Source organism: Tyto alba, unplaced genomic scaffold, assembly GCF_018691265.1.
Source record: "Tyto alba isolate M040663 unplaced genomic scaffold, T.alba_DEE_v4.0 Super-Scaffold_41, whole genome shotgun sequence".
Classification (NCBI taxonomy): Eukaryota; Metazoa; Chordata; class Aves; order Strigiformes; family Tytonidae; genus Tyto; species Tyto alba.
In genome coordinates this window covers 17,303,105-17,324,670 of record NW_024881317.1, presented here as the reverse complement: position 1 = coordinate 17,324,670, position 21,566 = coordinate 17,303,105, and the positions used below count along the sequence as shown (strand labels likewise).

The following is a 21,566-nucleotide window of genomic DNA, read 5'->3' as shown; positions in this document are numbered from 1 at the left end:
CGTTAAACAGCACCGGTCCCAACACCGACCCCTGAGGAACTCCACTTGTCACTGCTCTCCACAGTACATTCACAGTACAATCACTGAATATTCAAGTATCATCTAAAATAACAATCAGAGCTGTTACTGAAGCTGAACAGAAATGGGGGATATGTTCTTCAGCATATTGATTTAAGTTAAAAAGAAAACAGCGTACAATTGTAAAAACTCTGTGTCATACTTTGAATAAGTTTTGTCAATAGCCCTGGCACACCAACCATGCTCCTGTATGGGAAAAGGCCTGCAATTTCACTTTACTTCTTTTTAAACATAGTATTCTACCCCCCTGATTTGAATTGCTTCATGTAGTATTTCAATTGCTTCATGTAGTACTTCAAGGAGCTAACTAATGGCTGCTAAATTCTGTCCAAAAGTCATTACACTGGCACAAAATGAAAAATAAAGTGTTTGTAAAGCAATTAATAAAACTCAGAATATAACATTAATGATGGTATACTAAAATGATCCCTGAGTGAAGGTAACAAAATAATAATCTTAAGAAAGGAACTGAAACTCCAATACCTTTAATTTCTGTGATCTTCTACACCTAGGATGGATTTGCAAGCTATTCACTGGCATGACAATATTCAACTCCATCTGTTAAAAAAACCACCACACCCACTCACAAGGTGCTGTAACAGTTTCAACAGGACATAGGCACCAAACAGATACATGTTTTTAAAAGTGACACCTTCTGCCAAAAAGATTATTCTGATGGCACATGGTGCCAAATTAGGCCCACGTGTGTCAATACGTGATATACTTTGTGCTCCAGAATCCACAACTTCTTGCTATCCCACTGATAGCAAACTCATATAAAAGTCGTTAATGTCTTTAAAATGTCTTCCAGAAATACTAGAGTTAAAAGCCAGCATCTGGTACTGCCTAAGCAACAGAAATCCATAGTCACTTAATCTCATGTTCCCATATTGCAGTTACTCTCCTCTTTACTTAAGTTATTGTCTCCCTTCCTGACAAACAGGTTATGAATACTCAAAATAAATCAATAAATACATACATCTTTACAATTAAGAATTCTAGCAATGCAGCTATTACACGCATTCTGCAGCTTCTAAACCCTACAGCCTACTGCACTGCTGTTTTGACATATGTAAGCTTTTGAAATTGATAGTAAACTTCCCATTTAGCAATTATTAGCCAGGGATACAAAACGTAACAATCTTAGTTTATAAATACTCAAAGGAAAAGCAGCTTGCCACATTCTTAAACACTCTTTGATCTATCAACCAATTCTGTAAGTGGTAACAGAAATTACTTGAATCTGTTGCAAAAAGCTCATTTAAAATGATTTACGAGTTGGGTAAAGCAAAGAAAAGCAGTCTTTTTCTACCTCAAGATCTCCAAGAGGGGTGGTCAGCAGGAGCAGCTCTCTCGAAATAGACACTGAGAAAGAACATATCTAAAAAACCAGTAGCAACACACTGCTACAACTCTAAAGCACGAACTCTCTTATCAAACAGCATCTCTTACAGATGGCTTACAAGCTAACAGCATCATGCTATATTTTTTCATTTAATTGACAAAAGCAGCTTTCATACAGACATCTTTGAGACCAAAACTACAAACATTAAAAGTAGTATAAATAATAACGAAAAACATTCTAGGATTTGAACTTTCTATATAACCATCACTCTGACACTTCTAGCCTTCCCCATATATCAGGAAAGTCACTTGCATGATTTTCTGTTCCCCAACTATACAACCTCTCAATACCATTTTCTTTTCCTAATTGCTCACCCTTCCTTACTTCTTTGCAGTCTGCAGGAAGTACTTTTAACAGTAAAGAAAGCCCAAGCTCTAGCTAAGCCTTCATACTGAGGATTTTAATGAGTCAGTTCGCACAGGACATCACACTTAGTGCTTTCCTAGAGCTCACCGCCAATATTTGGAAACTAAAAGCATGGGGTTTACCATGCATATAGTCATCCTTCAGGGAGGCAAGTACACTGTGTTTTTGTATGCTGTTATGGCTTGTCATTTTTAAGCCATAAAACCTATCTCCACAGCTTATAGGGAAAAAAAAAAAATCACTAACTTTTCAAACCTTGACATTATTTGGAATATAGTCCTAGCCTGGGATTTGAAAGGCAGATGAAGAAACTGAGATACAACATTGAAAAGACATCACATAATTAATACTCCTAAACTATTCTGAAAATCTCAACCTTAATTTTTCTCTATCATGAAAATGACAAACTATATACATATATGAATTTATAATACTGCTTATCCTTCAGCAAAAGGCTGTAATTTGTTCTTTATTGCACATCAAATACCTTTAACATCAAAACAGAAGACTTTTGACTGGAAAATTATTAAATATTCAAGGTCATCTTCTGCTATAGGTTAAGTTAAACATGACTTGAGTTGCATAGTGCTACCTTCTAATTTCTAAAGCTATTTAGAAGTGATATATAAACATGGAAGAAAGTAATTTTCTCTAAGTGTTTGTACAGTAATTCCTCAGAGGAACAATAAGAGAAAATAGAACCAGAAAACACATGCAAGTATTCATAACTGGCAGATTTACAAACATGAAACATCCCACATACTTGTTACAAAAGTCATTTCAACAACAGCTGTTACACCTACTACTGAGGACAGCTCTAATGAACTAGAGACAAATTATTACATGGTAACAAGAGGATCACATAGGGACTAATCTAGAAAGACAAAACTGGCAGAAACCAAAAAGGGACATGGAAGGCTTGTTCTATCAATGCAAAGTTAAAATTCTAGTCCATTAGCTAACAGGAAAGCTTATTTAATTAAAAACTCTCTAGCTTTTTCTGTAAAAATACCTTTTTCAGCTTTTTCAAAAAATGACCAGATAGTTTGAAAAGTTCTGATCAGATAGTTAACACTATTAACAATTCGACGGTAAGAATGCAAATCAGAACACAGAAAAAAATACCAAGATGAATTTAGGTCCTTCAACTAAGCATGGCTCTTAGAAATGCACAAAACACTACAGTGGCACAGACAACATCTGAACCACTAGCTACCACCGAGGAGTTTATATTTATCAAAAAAATTATGAGTATAGGGAGTATGTATAGTTTACTATATCACCATATTCATAAAAACAGTGTCTACACTGACAAGTAGTCTAGGCCAACAGGAAAAGAGCTGTAGAGCGAACAGATGCTGCTGAGAAGCTGACATCCACACCATCCACATTTCAGGGGAGTACTGTTTGTTTGGTGAGGTTTGTTTTTTGGTTTGGTTTGATTTTCTGTGGTGGGGTGTGGGCTTTGTTGTTGTGGTGGTGGGGTGCTTTTTGTTGGTTTTGTGGTGTTTTTGGTTGTTTGTTGGGGGTTATTTGGTTTGTTTTGTTTGGTTTTATTAAAATAAATAGCTCTAGTCTGAGCCCATGGATTAAATGCCCATTTGCAGCTGGACAGCATTAGCGACACTTCTGGAGCATACTTTCCAGCTTAGTGTTATCCAAAAGGAATCCAGTGTGCATGCTCAGAGAGGTCCACAAGGTGAATCAAAGTGCAGAGTGGAAACAATTGCATAACTAATTTCAAAAGTGCACATCTGAACCAATACGTTACTGTGGAGGCACTCTGAGATATCTATTCAGGCATGACCTGAAGTTGGGAGACATACTGGTAAAATGGCCTAAGAATCTTGATAGATTAAAAGGAGATATTTCAAACAGGAAATTAAAAGATGTTTGCAAATGAGGAAGTTCTAACACTGATGAAAAGTAACACACAAGAAAAATAAGAGAGTAATGCTTCAGTATGTCAGGGGCCCTAACTGGCGGAATAACAGTAAAACTGCAGAAAAGGACTTGAGGATTTGTTTAACCAGGAATCAAATTATAAATATAAAAGTGATAGAGGAACATTAAAAAACGGTCAGCATCTGGGAACAAATTAAGAGAAGTATTAGAAGTATGGAGTGAACACTGCACATTCTGATGCAGTACACACTGGTGAACATTGTCAGCAAGAATACTGTGCCCAGCTTGGGCATCATACCTCATTAAACAAGCCCAGTTACTGTAGAGAATCCAGGTCAGAAATAAAATTGCCAAGAGATTTAGAAAATCACTTGTAAGTGAAGTTAGAAAGACCTGGTTTTATTTATCTAGGTTAAAGAATAGTGGAAGTTTTCCTGTAGGTTAAAAAACCACAACAAATAAACAAAAACATAATTTGGTCATGTGTCCACCAAATATGAGTAAAAAATAAATAAATCAGAGTCTTAATTTGCATCAAAGATTCACACTACATATTAGAATATATAGTTTTATATAGGATATATGAGATTCATACTAGCACAAAAAAAGCCAAGTGCTGAAAGAGGTTACTTAACAGGTTACAAAGTTTCCTTTATTACATAAATTTAGGAAGATCTAAACAAACACTCAACTAGAGATGTTGTTGTTTATAAATGAATCTCACAGTGAAAACAGAGTAGATGAGATGTTGAGATCCATTCCAGGTATACATTTCTATAATTTTATACTTTCTGTCATAAAAATATGTTCTTGATGTTTTACTTTATGTGTAACGTGTGTGTACTATACACACATACATAGAGTATGTTTGTCTATACTTCTAATATTAATTTCTTTTCAAAATGATATATTTCAAAAATGCACATGTATTTATCAGACTTCATTATTTATTAAGGAAACACCATCATTCTCAGAGAATGCAGTTTACCACTCCTTTACCACATTTAAGCAGCTTTGCTTGTGCACTTAGGAAACAAGAAAGGTTTCCTTGTACTCTCATCTCCAACTATCACCAGTATTCACTTTGGGATTTACAGTTACTACCACGCCCTTCCTAAATCTTGTATTAAAGCCTACAGTTAAAGGCTTCAGAGCTTCCAAAATTCTTTATCAAACAATTTGATGGTGAAATCCAACCTAGGTCTACAAGTTAAAAAACAATTATCAATTAATCTCTAAATATAGAAAGACTATTAAAGGACCAGCTGGCATTTTAAAATTATGAAAGCCAACACTGTTCTTTGGCATCAGCAGTAGCTGGTGTTGCTAAGCTACTGCTGCTGCCCAGACAGTTATACACCATCAGGTATTTAATTCATGCAGGCCAGTGGTCTGAAAAATAAAAATAAAAAAAAAAAATGGGGGGGGAAGCACTCAAAATACATTTTTCTCCCAGTAAAACTCTAATCTTACCATCTGAGTCTACAAAGTGTAATATAGCTTGTGTCCATGATCAAACGATATACAGAGAAAAACAATTAGCTTTTGGTGCTATTTTAGAATTCATGTTATCTTTACTTGTCCTTGTTAATTTTATTTGGTTTGGTTTTGCTATAATGTAACTATAATGTACATAAGTTTTTTAATGTTATCTACCTCCATTTTTTTCCACTTCTGATGTGTGAATTTTTATTTTTGTCAAATGAATGTCTTCACAAAAATCAGAAGGCAGTTTAGCTTCTCTGGGCCAACAGAGGGGCTAGCAAATGTAACAAAAAAAAAACAAACCAAAACAAAAAAAATCCCCAAAACTATCAGCAAGTACGATGATTTTTTAAGCAGTTAGATTAGAGCCTATGAAAAAAATGTTATTTAGTATGTGATCACTGTTCAAAAAATTTCTTTTGAGTTTCTGGCACAGTTATACTAGCAGCTTTTTCCTAATTCTTTCATCACTCATCACTTCTGTGATTTGCAGTTTCCAAATCCAAACCTGCATTTACTCTTTAAAAAGTAACCTAGCTAACACAGGTACCACCATTATACTATTTAACAAAGAAAGTGTATTTAAAACTTGAAGACAACAGCCAAATATCTTGCTAATCACAAACATCATCCCAATTGTGCTTTTTCTCTGGCCTGATTTCATTTTTATTTAGGACATTAATGTCGTACCCTCAGCAAAGCTATGTCATTTGGAAGTCAACCTTTTATCTCTGCTGGTGCAGGAGACAATAACGCTATTGGTAGGTAACAACTGTGACCTGTAAAGAATCCCATTCTTCTTTTCATCTTACATTTTAAGGACAAACCCTATAACTGTGATGTTTCTTGCCTTCCTCATATAATTAAACTGGGACCATTATGAAGATCAGTTACAAGTTTAACGCTTTACATGAAAAATACTTAACCATTTTCTACTATCAAACAGTCAAAAATTATCACATTGGTTTCTGCAGACTCGTCTCTGATCAGTAATTTCAATTAAGGAGCTAAACGATGAAAAAAAGAGCAATGGGAAGGATCACAGGTCTACAGAACATGACAGAAAGACTGTGGGTGTTTGATTTATTGACAGAAGAGACACTTGGTATCTGCCTTCAAACATACAGAAAGTTCCCATGAGCTAGGACCCAGGCAACCAGACAAAAGCCTCAGTGCACAGCTCCTGGCTTCTCAACACAGGAATTGGAGACCATTACTTTCATAGACAGAAGTGTTACTGTCAAAACCATGATATTCTTAACTCATCAAGAAAAAGCATTCTCTGGCTCTCACTAAGTTTTTCCCTGAGCAACTGAACTCCAATTTGTAGAAATCCCCACTACATATAAGAAACAAAACAAAAAAACAAACAAAAAAAACCAAACCAAAACAAACAAACAAAAAAAAAAACCAAAAACCAGCCAAACAAAAAAAAAAGCCAGCCAAAATAAAAACAAAAAACAAAACAAAAACCCCCAAAGCAAACCCCAAACAAACAGAAAACTAAAACACAACAACAACAAAAAGAAACAGTGAGGAACTGTGCAGAAATTATTTCTAAATTTAAGAGGGTTACTTCTAAATACTTGCAATGCCACAGGATTATAAACCATGAAGCTATACATCTATTAATGCTACTATTATAATCCTAGATTTCAATAATATTCCTTGCATTATCTGTTCATACATTCCCTAAAGCCTTGCTACAGATCACTGGGTCAGTGAAACAACTAAATTCACTGTCTCTGCAACGTTATTTTTAAAAGATACAAACAGGTTAGGCTAGAAAAAATTTCCATTTCTCAGGCAAAGAGGAGCAAGAACTCATCCCTGTTATGATTATTACAGTTCTCTCAGCACGTTTGTACAACCTTGTTATCCAACGGTACGGCATATTTATAGCTTGCCAGAATAACAGATCATCACTTGTCAGATGTTGAAATACAGAAGGAGCAGATAGCACTTTTCTTAAGAAAGTACTTCTGGGACTGAGGAGGTGTGAATCCTGTCTGAGAACACACTATTTGCTTATCCTCATCTTCCCACTCCTCAGGCATTTCAAATGGCAGTTGGGGGAGCAAACATTTCTCCTAGTTAAGTGATAAAAGCATTCTTTAACAGATACCAAATACACCAATTTCTATACTAAGAATATATTTTATTGCCTTACAATGAAGTTATCAAAAAGTTACTGCCTGCTTCTGAGAAATCCAGTAAACCACTCTTCATCCAACCATAACTTTACGTTCTAAAATAGCTACATGAGGTATCATGTTCCATGCTAGAGACACCAAGTTTTCTAGTACACAAGCCTACCTTTTCTTTTACAGCCTATTCCTTGGTATTTAATTGGAAAATAACGGAATCCTTTTTTGCAAATTTATGTTTGTAAAATTATAAAATAATTTTTCATCTTCTCCAGGCTGATCTCCTCAAAAACTATTTTTTTACCTCCTCCAAAGTATCATTATATGTATTTATACCATCAAACCTCTAATTTCCACAAAAGCCTACTGATTAATATAATCACTGTGCATTATTGTTCATCTGCAGGCTCCTTGTGGGCATCTAACAAATATAATTACACTGACTGTTGAATTTTCTGCTTTCAGAAAACAGAAAGCTTCACAAAGCATCACATTATTTTTAAATATAAGCTTTCCACATCCTATTCACTTTTAGCATTTTCTATGGTCTATGATGTTAGTCAGAACTTCACATCCATCTGCTTTGTTTCATTCTGTAGGACTGCCTATAAGGTAGGACTTAACTCTAAAATACAGAACCTATCTCTGGTTGCTCTTAAATAATAAAAAGGGAAACAGATGCACGGTTGAACACCTACCTTCTAACAGGTAAGACTAGAAGACTCACTTTTGCAGCAGCTGGTGACTCATGAGATGTTGCTTGTATTTTTGCCTGCTTTCATCAGATGACTCCTTGCTTAAAGATTCAACTTACTGGCCACGTGATTCAAACAGGTCACAGTTTCAGTGTGTATTCTATAATGTTTTACCCAAAATCTGTTTACAAAAATATATTCCTAACATTGTTCCTGTCTCCATTCTTAAACTCCACAGAAGAATTACAACAATAACAGCCTAAATTATCTGCCTGAAATACTTGATCCTGAACCACTTATACTGTAGGTAAAGGAGATAAAAATTTCTTGGTTTTATATCTTTGATGTTATATGGTTAAATATCCTGAGGCAAGACACCAGAAGTATTTCTAGATCCTTCTGAGTTAGGGAAGTACTGATTAAAATACTGCTCTAATTTCTAAATGAGCTGGTTTTCAAGAATGTGGGTTACTGCCCAATAACTACATTTTACAAGAGCATTCAATTCGGCATCAGATTCTTTTCCTGATTAAGTCAATTCCAGTAGATACAAGGAAATACATTGTTTGGGGACTCCCATAGAGTTCCTAAATATACCTAACTATAAACAAATCAAATATAGGTAATTCTTATCTTCCAGGAGCTCTAGAGTTAAACACATGTAGACTTATTTTTACATGGGAAAAACTCATTCTTCACAAACCTATTACGATATATATATATATATCATCAATGAAACAAAACAGACATGGATGAAGGAAAGCAATTTTCAAAACACCAAAAAATAATCATCCCCAAAAAGAAAAAAATTGCTTGTTCCAGAAACATGAAAGATTGAAAAGTAACTGTGACTCAAACTGAATCCTGGTTTGCCCGTTACTTCTCTTCCCTGTTTTTCAAAATAGGTTAATTAACTAGATAATGCAAGGTAATTACTTGGGTCATTTTGGAACAGAAACAGCTGATCCAGACAAAACCTCAGGTTAACCACAAACAATTCATACTGTAAGGCAAGCTTTTAAACTGCCAGGACACAAGGAACTGTCAAGTGGAAGGACATCTACTGTTTGTCTAGTGATGAATTATAGTTCCACATGCAAGAAGTGTACTGCTGCAGAGGACAGTTCAATGTCAGAAATAGAAAATTATTTTGCTCCCTTCTATCTTCCTTCCGATTATTTTAGATTCACAAGCCAATGAAGGACATGATTGAACATTTCAGACAATCCTCATCTAGAACTGACAGGTATAGTCACTGGGGATGACTTTTCCTAACAGCTGGTTTGATATTCAGGCTTTCAGACATTAGATTCACAGTAAGTTAGGTTAAGGAGGATGAGCACATGGGCTATGTTAAGGAGGATGAGCACATGGTCTATGTTAAGGAAGATGAGCACATGGTCTCTGGTGGACAGCAAAATGTCAGTCTGATATTGGTTATACTTATTATCTGTATAACCCTTTATCATTTGTACTGACATTATTGCTTTTACAGTAAAGGCTCCTTTCTACTCAAAGGGCAAATATTATGTATCAACAGAAATTAGTCTGTCAAATCACAGTGTGAGTTTTTTAAAAGCTCAAAGGAAAAGCTGCACTGACTATTTATACTACTTAGCTAAGAAAATATTTACTGAATAAACATGAACTTCAGAAGCAGATACTAATGATTTAGTATTGTTGCTACTTACTGCATACTGTAATGAAGTTTCACAGGATCTCAAAGTACGGTCTAATGGTGAATCTTTATTTCAAATCTATGACCTGATTTCATGAGGAAGGAAGGGAAATTTTTAAGGGGAGGAAAGGAAGTAATTCTTAAATGACTTCCTAAATTCTTTAGGCCCAGAATAAACCTTGTTACACAAGTATAAACAGGACAAGAGGTATGTCTTTCACAAGCTCTTTAAAAAGGCTCCTGTCTCCTCTTCTACCAGAACAAGCATGAAGAATTAGGTATGTGAAGGACTTAAGCATATACATTAAAACTGACTCCTACCTACCATAGGAACATTACTAATGTCCTTCTGAACGGACGACCACTGTCAGTACAATTCCTACCTTCATGCAAAAAAGGCAATATGGAAAAGTTGTTAACATTTTGTCCAATCTGCACAATGTTTTCAGGGAAAGAAAGTGCACCTGCCACCCCATCTGTCCTCTCTTCCAGTCGTGACTTCACTGTTCTCTCTCTGTAGCATGCAGCAGGCTCTGTGGTTGAAGTGTTAAGAGATATCATGTGATCCAGCCATAAGAGATTCCTCCATGTACAGACACAGTGATAATGTGGACTCAAGGCCATAAGCTTCTTAGTTTACATGTAGTTTTTCTTTCTTCTTGTTTCCCTTCACCACCAGTCCCCCCACCTCACACACACCCAAAAAAATGTGTTTTGAGGCTTGCTTTGTTCTTGTTTTAATGTTATTTTAAGCATGAAAAATATTTATACCATTGAGAAGTATTTAAATAAAACTCCACTCCCTAAATCAACTACTTTCAAGTATCCTTTATAACAAATATTTGCAACTAAAACTCCAGGAAATATCCTTCTTTGGTGCCCCTTTTTGCCCTTTACATGTAATTAAAACATTCTTCACGTGAAATTCTATTCCGTTTAAAACAACTGCAAAACAAAAAATTCTAATCTAACATCTTGAATTAACATTCCTGTTTCAGAAAGCAACTGTAAAGGCAGAAAGGAGTACTAAGGCATCCATTTGGTTTAAGAGATAGGCTGATCATTAATACACTTTCCTGATTATTACTATTTGCAATAAACACAATAACCTTCCAGAAACAAAACATGTACTTCTCAGCTGCCAACGTGTAAGCAAGAGGAGACTCAACTACTCTTCATCTGGAGATCCCATACTTTCATTAGGAGCTTTCCAAGTATATTTTTTACTTTAAGATCATGAACATTAAAACTGAAACTTCCCACAAGAATGCATAAGTGGTCTTCCCCTGCCCCCCATCCCCAGAAAATTTCTATGTAAGAGGAAAATTTTGAAGAGTCAAGGCAGTAGCTTGGGCATCTGGATCACCTGGGACATGTAAAACAGATTGAGTTCCCTTCACACCAACACAAACACAGGACCTTGAGCCTTTGCCTCCTTCACCCCTCGTGACCCATGAATACTAACTACACTCCTAGCTGTATATAAATGCTGCAGCATTTCATTTTTTTAGTCTGATCTTTCACAAGTTTTCAACCAGTTTTGGATTTAGACTCTGGAATGATAGGATTTGTTCGAACCATTGTTACTTTCAATGTATAACAAAATCACTTTCTACCAATGTTATTTTCAGAATAACATAGCAGTATGCTAGCCACATGTTCACAGCACTATTTTAAGCAGTGTGTCTTAAAACGTTCTTGATGATTATTTACAATCAGAAATCGAAAACCTCCTATTTTAGTACCATTGATCAACAAATGCTTTCACTGCTATAACAAAAGAATACAACTCAGTTTAACTTTCCTGCTAGAACCACAATCACCAGAATGCATAACAGTGAGATAATCACTTGTGTTTATTATTGATAAGTGACATTGTCCAATAGCTCTTTACTATGAATGCTGAAATACCTTTTTTATTAAAACAAAACCAAAAAAAAATTTTAAAAAACCCCTAAAAAGTAGTTTTACTTTCTGTAGCCGCCCAAAAATCTACCACGAATCTTTAAAACAGCTGCACTCACAATTTTCAACTAGATACAAAGAAGTTTCTTTTCTGAAGAGTGAACGTAAAAGTGACATTATAAAGCTACATGTCTACTATCTCTCAATACCTCTGGATTAAGTGCATTCAGCTTTAAACCACACGTTTTTATCTCGCTTGGCACTGAAGGTTTATCTAAAATCTTTAGATTAAGCTATGCTCTTTTCTGCTACAAACAGTAGAAAAAACAATCTCATAAGTAAATTATATCCCTCACGTGAAAATAATTCTGCTGAGATGGACTTTTTATAGGTGATAGGAATAACAAAACTGTATAGTTATCAATGAGGACATTATTTGATTGTCCTGTAAAACATAAATTACTCATGAAGATGACATCCAGAAAGGAAGAAAGTTCATATTTAAAACTGAAAGCAAGCTTGCAAAGTTAGCAACTCTTACTTCATAAATTAGACATAAAAGTTTAAACTTGTAATGCTGTTTCCACTATCCATGTTCAAATCAAGCTGTTGCAAAGATGAAAAATCCAGAAGTTGTATTCAGTTTGCCTCCTCCAAGCAAAAAAGATAATATTGTTCAAGTGCTTACATTCTCTCATTTTCAACTGGATACCATAACAAGAACAAGCAAGTCTACACATGTTAGAATACTGTAAATTTATTCCTTTTTTTTTTTTTTAAATCACCATCTATCTGAAAACAATGTCTCGTTCTACGCAATGCAGCAGTAATTCAGAAAAGTTTCTCATTTACTGCAATTTAGTTCAAAAGTACTCAAGATACTCAAAAGTAACACACAGAGCACTGGCATCTGGTCCTCGGAACTGGCTGTTTCACTCTGCAGACCTGCATCAAATTACTAACGTACATGTAACCAATATGGAGTAAAATTCTGCCTAGCAGAAAGGCTTACTTGTAATTTGTAGGGAGTTCACATCCTGTGCACAATACAGTTTTCAGATTGGCCTTGGAGGTTCTACCTGAATTAACAAAGAATAAATGGAACAGGACCAAATCTGTTTGCAAGAGAACTGATTCTTAAGAAAAGAGCATCCATACTATACACATATTGGATGGATGACCACTTTAGACAAGTTCTAGTCTGGTCCCTAGACTTAATACCTACTAGCAGTCAGACTGCATTTACTTTGCTCTTAAAGGACATCTTTGGGTTTCATTTTATCCTTCCTCCATTAATCAAGTATGTGTCGTCTGAGAATGCTCCAAAGTGTGAATGAACAGTGAATGGGAGCACGTACACGATCAGAACTAAAACATCGATACGGATGTGTCCAGAGGCTATCAAAAAGGATAATGATAAATTATACTGGGGAGAGGACTTAAATTTCAAACTGCATGAGCAAGTACTTTTAAACTAATTATGAACACACTGTTCTTAAAAATCCAGATTGTAGCTTCTGGTTATGGGATAAAGACTGTGATTCTGTAACTTAGCCAAAGAGAGAACGCTTAGTTTTGGGGTATTCTGATCTTAAAATATTGCCTGCACGTAAGTTATGATGCTCTAAATGTATAAATTCTGCTCAGTTGTAAATTCCCTAGCTCTGCCACATGTGCATAGTATTCCTTTAAAGCAGTGTAGTTACCCCCATTGAGAAGAGGGATGACCACACCATATTCTGCTTCTAGAAGAGTATCCCTCTTCAAATACACCAATGAAATAGTTATACTCCTGTACATTACATATTTTCAGGCAGTTCACACCTTATGGAGTCCCATTATCTGTTCTGCCCTTTGATTCCAGAAGGCACCCGAGTGAGCAGAAAAATGAATTGTGAAAGAACAGCCAATTAAGCATGGTAATTCACAACTCATTCCTTCAATAAGTTGCAACATACAACTAAAATGGAGGTATAATAAATTCTGCACTTGCTAATGACATGATTATTGACCTTGGAAATTCCCACTTCAACTAAGATACTTATCCATTCCCAAGTTTCACAGTAGACTGTAACTGTTCCACACAACTAGTTGCTATAAGTTCCAGGACAGTGTTTACTGTCTTTACAGCAAATGCTCATACATTTCCAGCATAAAGAAATGTCTAGAAAGGACTAACAGAATTCAGGAAAAGTATTTAATTCCTAAAGAGACTGAGACATTCACACACCTTCCTACTACAAATAAAAAAAACTTTAAAATAAAACAGTATCTGTAGCCGACAACAGTAAGAAACTTACTCAAAATGTAATATTTTTATTCTGCAGTCTGGCTGCCTACAGAAAAATAAAGATTTCAGAACACAGGTAATTTATAATAACACGGGATAAAAAAAAAAAAAAAAAAAAGAAAATTGATGCTATTTCTTCCTTACATATTGGACATCTCCCCCACCCCGTATTGTAACAGAGCATCTTTGCTTTCTTTAACTATTCCTTCCTGTAACACAGGAAGTCTTTAAATTAATTTGCATGATCAAGTGCTTCTCAACCCCATAAGGCATAGGCAACAGAATACACTCAGAAGCAATAAAAGCTAATTTGCTTCATGAAAGAAATAATGCTGGCTTCCATGAGTGCTATTTTCCAGTGCAGTGAAGAAAAGGAAATCTTGAGGTTACATTTCTCCCCAAATCCTCAGGAAGTTACAAATAGCCATTTTACCATGTACAGTTCAAAGAATAAAAAAGCAACACTGTCTTCTTTCTAATTGTTCCTCTTTCCAGCTGTCTAATTTGCTATCGTTCCATCTGGATATGGAAACAACGTTTTCATCCATGAATCCTCTGTTCCATAGCCCTGACTTACCACGGACTCCAGAAAGTACAGAAAATGTAGCCAAGGCTTCTTACTCCTTATATGATGCACACCATCCCTTCTTGTACACCAACACCACAGGATTTATCTGGCATCTAGCAACTGGTTGTAACAGCCTTGCTCTATTTTTTTTTTGTTTGTCACACAATATTGTCCTGATGTACAAACCAAGAATGCTATGAAAATTAATAACGGTCAGTTACCTAGACAAGACATGTTGCAATCTTCCAGAATTTTATGAAGGCAAGAGGCAAGCCCATGCAGCTGACACTGATAACTTTTTACTAATACTTTGCACCAACAATATACACGCCTAGCAGGCTGCCCGAGACACAAAGTTCCAGACGCTTGACTTCCCTCCCCAGCTTGCTCATAGTTCAAAGCCCTGACAAACTTGCAAAAGAAAGAAAAAGGATGCCTAAGGTGTTAGTAAATCCAACCCATGTAGTAGAGTCAGATGAAAACAGGGACAGTGGGCTACCTGAAGGACACAGCAGTAGGCAATAATAGACAAAGTCTCAAAGAATAGGAGTGTAATTCTTTTACAAGTATATGTAACTGGAGGTTCCACTACAGGTAACAAAACCTGTTATTGCATATCGCAATTCTTAAGCGAGGAATTAACAGTGATCACTCAATTATACTACTACTTTCTCAAATTTATCATCCAATCTAGCTGCTCTTATTGTGACTATCACACTGGCTAAAACCTACCATGAGTTGTTAGCCAGATCCAGTAGTCACTCATTTATCACAAGAGACTGTGAATAGACAAGAGATAGGTTAACAAACTGCTTGCAGGATTTCTGAGGCGATCTGTTTCCTGGTCTTCTAAATTTCATCAATGTGAAGCAAGGAACATCGAGGTAACTGTTCTAGTGCATAGGACACATCATCTTTCAGGAATGACATAAGATCTTCAACAGGCTCATGGAAATGATTTCCCTATTTACTCCCTGGGTACAGCTCTGATAATCTATATCAGAGATCTGATAAGCCTCCTGAAGAGGAAAGCTTTTTCAGTGCAGGAATTTACCTACACAAGTCTTGAAACAGCAATACCAACTACTTCCAAAAGAAACCTGAAATAATTTGAGTATTTACAGATACAGAACATTGTCTGAACCAGTAGCAAACTCCATAGAATAACAAATCGTCCATGATAAACTAAGCACTGCGGTTGTGGAGTCCACAGATTTGAAATATACCATTAGAACAATCACTTACAGAGAAGGGGTCTGGTCAAATGACCTTACCCAGACAGCTAATGACCTTTCTGTGGTTACAACAGATGTTCAGGAACATTTCTGATGATTTATGCAAATTTTAGAAAAAAAAAAATGAATTTCAGCTAAGAAAGTCATAGGTTAAGCGCTCAAGTTGTGTGTGGTAACCAGGGGTACTCAAAACAAGCAAACCAAACTATGTACTCTCATAGAGAAACATGTGGCACACTCAGAGTTTCAATGGTCATTTTGATCAAAAATACTCGATATCCATGCTAGTTTAGTTTATACCTACAGCAGGTGGACTAGCAAGCTACCATTTAAGTCCTAGATATGAGATAATCAGCTCCGAGACAAATAAATTATATGTATTAGCAGATTTAACAAGTTTGGTATATACAATATATATCACTCAATACTAGCAGTAAGTTTACTTTCTCTCAAACAGCTTAGCTCTGCTTTCACAATAACAGACTCTTTGTTGGCAGCAGGCTTTTCATGCAAACTAAAACTCATTCCGCCAAGCTACAAATACCATCCCTCTAGTATCTCCTTTATTTCACCTGACTATCCACAAGCAATAATGGAAAACCCTAAAACGGAAAGAAAAAGGGGAAAGGAGGAAAGAAGAAAATCTGTACCTGAAATGGAGAAAAAGAGATAAGCACTCACAATTGCTAACACCTTCCTTGGAATCTCCCCTTTTCTTCCACGATGCTTCTGCATAGGAACACGCTAAAACAACCTGCTTCGTGTGAGGAACAGCCAGGGTCACAGACTAGTAGAAGCTTTGGAAAGTTAAATCCTCTATGCATCATCTGAGGGATTTAAACCTTTTTTGTACAGTGTCACTGAAGAATACAAAAAAGGCTCTACACTCAGCTTTCTCAGTTAATAATGTAGACAAGTATATAATGCATTACACATTCTCTGTAAGAGAGAAGTTGGGTCTGAGTTCACCTTGACAATCTCCCTATACGTTTCCCTTTTCAAAGAACACAAAAAAGCATTTATGTCACAAACCTGAAGACATACTATATGAAAGCTGCTTTTAAACGGGAGAACTTTATCTGTTTTGAACACGGGATATGGATGAAAAGAGGCAGAAATTAGAAGAAATTTAATAAAAAGGAGAGGCAGCACAAGATCTTCCAGCAACATACTTCTACACAAGAATACAACTGTTGTCAAATAACTACACATAAAAGAAGAAAAAGCTTGTCCTGTTCTGTATGTTCTTTTATGATTTCTAGTGCAATGGTATGATTTTAGAAACCTGGGTAATCTTATGACTTAACTTATAATTTCTTTAATGTTTTCCTATACTAGAGAGAACTCTAGTCTCTGAAGTTGGTAATTTTCTCAGGATGCCGGGATCAAGGCGGGGCGGGAGGGGATATAAACATCTTATTGCCAACTTCCAAGTAATTTCCAGAAATTACTGCATAGAGCAAGATTTGCTTTTGTAGTCATGCTAACATAGCTCTATCAGACCTGTGGTTCGCTGGTGTCCTAACCCTGATAGAGTAACAATAAACATTAAACGCACTTAGCCGAAACATTACAATCTGGGCATGTACAAAGCCTGTAAAATACAAACTGGTGTGTGTTTTGGATTCTAAAGGGCAAAGAACGAAGAAATATTTTCTCATATTCAAGCAACTATGGACCTACAGGAAAGACAAAGAACCTTGTCGCTACTTACGCTTTTGGGAAAAGTTCCAGTCATCTACCAGAACAGCCTAATTTTGAGACCTATTCTTCCATGGTCAAAATGAGGCTAATACTCAGTTCTTTATGTTCTTAAACGGATTAGAGACACTTATGTTCATATACCTTATATGAAAAAGCATACACTTTTACTCAACTGGGAGAACTTGAAGATGAAATTGCTATTCTCCTGAATGAAAGACTGCAATGGGATCAAACTGCCTAGCATTTCACCACACAGTTTGTAGTACCTTGCTAATGATTTTTGCCTATGCAGAGAACCAACCCATGCCTGCCCATCTAACCCCCGACTTCCTTTGTGCTCAGTGTGAGGTTGACACTCCTTATTAAGACATTTCCTTAAAATGCCTTAATGCAAAGTATATGAAAGTACCTTTTCTCTTCTTAATATGATGTTATAAAAGATAAGTTAAAGCAAAATATTTTAATTTATGGGATGATGTTTAAAGAAGCTTTAAACTCTTCAAAGTTATATGGAAATTATGATGCCTTGTTCTTTACATAAGATCTCTTTGGTACAGTCACTTGACTTGATTCCAAAAAGAAAGCGAGAAATCAGAACCTTTCCTTGCATTTGATTAGAGAATTTTCTGTGAGGAATGTAATATGCAGCCCCATTTCTCTTTTTTTTTTTTTTTTTCATCAGCTAGAATGTTACAAACGTTGGGAAATTGTTTTCAAAAACATTTAAAAGGTTCTTAGCAAATTCTTGCAGCCTTCATTTAAGTTGATAGGGCGATTGGTGTCAAAAAAATGCTGAAAAGTGCCGATGCCAAGACTATTCTGTTTTAGGATGTGCATTTCTAATGAGTAAAAACAATAGTATATCACACTCCTCAAAAAAAAAAAAAGTTTAGGATTGCCATTTGACCATCAAGCAACTCAGTTACTTCCAAGGAGGGGGTGGAGGGTTGAAGGGGGGGGAGTAGTTTGAAGGGTGTGAATATTTATTTGGTGCTAAAATCAGGCCTAAAGAGAGAAAGGATCCTTCCATTATTTTTCTCTCACATCACTCAACTTGCCTTTAGTTATTTCTTTAATTATATCTTCCAGAAGCAAGCTAAAAACATTCACTCTTCTGCATAAATATTTTGTAGCTGTGAGTGACGATATACCTAGTTTTTGTTGAATTCACTAAATACCTCAGAAGTCTTTTCTAGAAGTCTGTGTAAGCGACTAACAGCCTCAAAAAGTCCTTCAGGGCTCACAGTACTTGAAAACTACTCTTTTTTTTACCTTATTTATTGAGACTTAAGAGATAAGGACATTAGGAGAAAAGCATGGTTATTCTCATGCTCCAATAGATCATTTATAAGGTAGAATTATTTTTTTCAAAAAGTAACCTCTTTAGGAAACAAAGTATACCTGCCTCATTCTGATCACACAGGACAGTAAGGCCTTCGAGGCAACAGTTGTAATATCCATGAAATCTAACTAGAAACCACACTTTTCTATAGGTTACGCTGCACAGAGAAAAGAGTAGGAGGCATCCACAATCAGGAAAACAGCTTATTTTAAGGCATACTGATAACCCCCAGAGGTTTCTTTCTATAAAGATTACCGGAGCTGAGAAAAAATGGTATTATTGAAAAAGTTGTGTTTACTGGAATACACGATCAGTTGTGTACATTCTTGCTTGGTCTGTCAAGATAAGAAACCAAGACTCACTAAGCTGTGTTGTTTTAGTAGCACATTAATAGTAACTAGCCAGATTCTTAAATTAAAATGCACACCTCAACACAATGAATAGTTAGTTGTATATTAACTTGCAGAGGTTCAAACGTAAAAGAATGATTGTTACGATATCAAGGCTACTAGTGTAAATTGATGTTTCTTTTCAGACTACAAAAAAAACCAACAGTGAAATCAAGAAAAATATCTAAATAATTACTTCAAAACTACTCTTCTGGTCTGAAAGACTCAAAACAATTATTGAGTAACATGCTGCGTAAGAGCATATTAAACAGTTATTTTTTAAATTACACCATTCCCGCCACATGCTCTGCAATGAATAACCCAAAACATTTATCTAACAGTTCTGGTTTCTAACGAGCACTTTTAAAACTGAAAACTCTCTGGTCTGTTAAAAGAGCTGAAAAGACATACTTGAAACCACTAATGCATTAAATTAAATGGAGCAAATCTTCACTGATAACGCAGAGTCTGTTACTAGTGCCCTCAGAAATGTCTAATTCTTCCTGTCAAGTCCTATTTCACTGCTTATGAGAAAAGCTTTCATAAACCAGTATTATACTAATGCATCCATGTGTGCATTGTATCCATACACACATGCAAACACTGACAATCAGCACTAAATGAGGCCACCTGAGGAAATGAGAGTACCAACTTTTTTTAAAAAAAAAAAACTTACGCTAGCAGGAGACAATGGAAAGTCAGCAAGAGAATCACAAAGGAGTCAGGTTTGGGACAAACGATCTCTTCCCTGAGATGCACAATCCCATGGGACCCAGGGCCTCTCAGGGCCAGACTTCTGGGCACCCCCCAAACCCCCGGCCACCCTTGCCTCAGCTGAGAGGTCTCCCGTGCTGCAGCTGTACACTCAAACCTGCTCCTGCTGCTGCTGCTGTACCCTCAAACCTGCTCCCGCTGTACACTCAAAGCTGCTCCCGCTGCTGCTGCAGCTGTACCCTCAAACCTGCTCCTGCTTCGGCTCTCCCCGGGTTACTACTTTCAGCACCACGTAGCTCGCGGCTGAATCTGCACCCGCGCAGAATCGCGGGCCGCGGCCACGGGCAACGGCCGCACCGCAGGGTGAGCCCTCAGCGAGCGCCGATACAAAAGACCGCGGGGACAGCAACGGAACCCGGAGATCAGCTGCCAACCGCTGAGGCAACGCCGAAGGTCAATCTCTCACCCCACCTTCCAGCCGACGCCGCTCACGACACGCCAAAACCGCCCCGGCCAAACCTTCCGAAGGAGGCGACGAAGCGCCGTCGCGCCGCTGCCGGGGCCGCAGCGGACACGGCGCGCCCGAGGGGGCGTTTCTCGCCCGGCGAAGGAGCCTCGCCCGCCGGCCGCCGCTCCCCGGCCCGCAGGCTGCGCGCCCGCCGCCCGCCCCCCACCTGTCGGCGCGGCCCTGAGGCGACCGCTGGGCCCGACTCACCGAGAAGCCGGCCCAGAATGGGCAGGAGTGGCGGACGCGGGCCGAGGTGGTGAGCGCCAGGGCGGCGAAGCTGACGGCCACGATGAGGCAGCCGAGCACCATCTGCGTGACCCCCAGCGCCAGCATGGCCCGCGAGCGGGCGCGGTGCTCGCGCAGGCGGGACAGGCTGCGGGACAGCGCGGCGGGGCTGAGGGAGCGCGCCCCGCTGGGGGCCCGCGCCGCCCCGCCGCCGCCCGCCGGCATCCTCCGCCGCGCCCCTCGCGCCGCGGCCGGCGGGCAGGGCGCGCTCCGCGGGGCAGCCGCGGCGCATGGAGGAGGAGCTGCCCTGCCGCCCGGGGGGACGGCGCGGCGGGGCGGGAGAGGGGCAGCCGCCGCCGCTCCCCGCTGCAGGCGCGGGGGGGGGCGCTCCGGGGCGCAGAGCGCGGGGGCGGCCCCGGCCCCGGCCCCGGCTGGGCGCACTCCCGGGAGAAGCACAGCCCCGCGCTCCGGTGCGCCGCGGCTCCTGCCTCTCCCGCGGAGGGAGGAGGGGACGGGCAGAGGCAGGGAGGGGAAGGGGGAAGGGTTGTTTACGGCCAATGGCGGGCGGAGGCGGCGGCGGGAGGACCGGCGGCGGCCCTGCGGGCGGAGCGGCGGGTGCGGCGCCCGGCCCGGGGCGCCCCCCGCACCCGGCCAGCGCCGAGCGGCGGCGGCGGCCCGCGGAGGGCGGGAGGCCGCGCTCCCGGGCTGTGTGCGGCCGGGGCACCTGGCAGCCCTGCCCCCGCCCCCGCCGCTGCGCCGGAGCGGCCGGCGCTGGGGAAGGGAAGAGGGAGGGGGTGGCGCTGTGCAAAAGGCACGGCACGGTCTTTTTAACCTTTCTTTTTTCTGTTTGCCACCCGCCACGCGAAGAACCAAGCCTCAGCTTGCAGCATCCTTACTACCAGAAATATAAAAGGCAGCCGAGCAAGC

At 38.7% G+C, this 21,566-nt stretch overlaps 1 protein-coding gene across 2 annotated transcripts in view; it reads right to left on the bottom strand.

The window, feature by feature from the left end:
• The window catches only part of FAM189A1 (family with sequence similarity 189 member A1), a 147,991-nt gene extending 126,849 nt beyond the window's left edge, over positions 1-21,142 (bottom strand). For both annotated transcript variants that reach the window (XM_032990356.2, XM_032990357.2), the window contains exon 1: positions 20,622-21,142. In XM_032990356.2, coding sequence (XP_032846247.2) covers positions 20,622-20,864 — 243 coding nt within the window. In that variant the 5' untranslated portion in view covers positions 20,865-21,142. The remainder of the gene's footprint in view (positions 1-20,621) is intronic.
• Between the last annotated feature and the right edge of the window lie 424 nt (positions 21,143-21,566).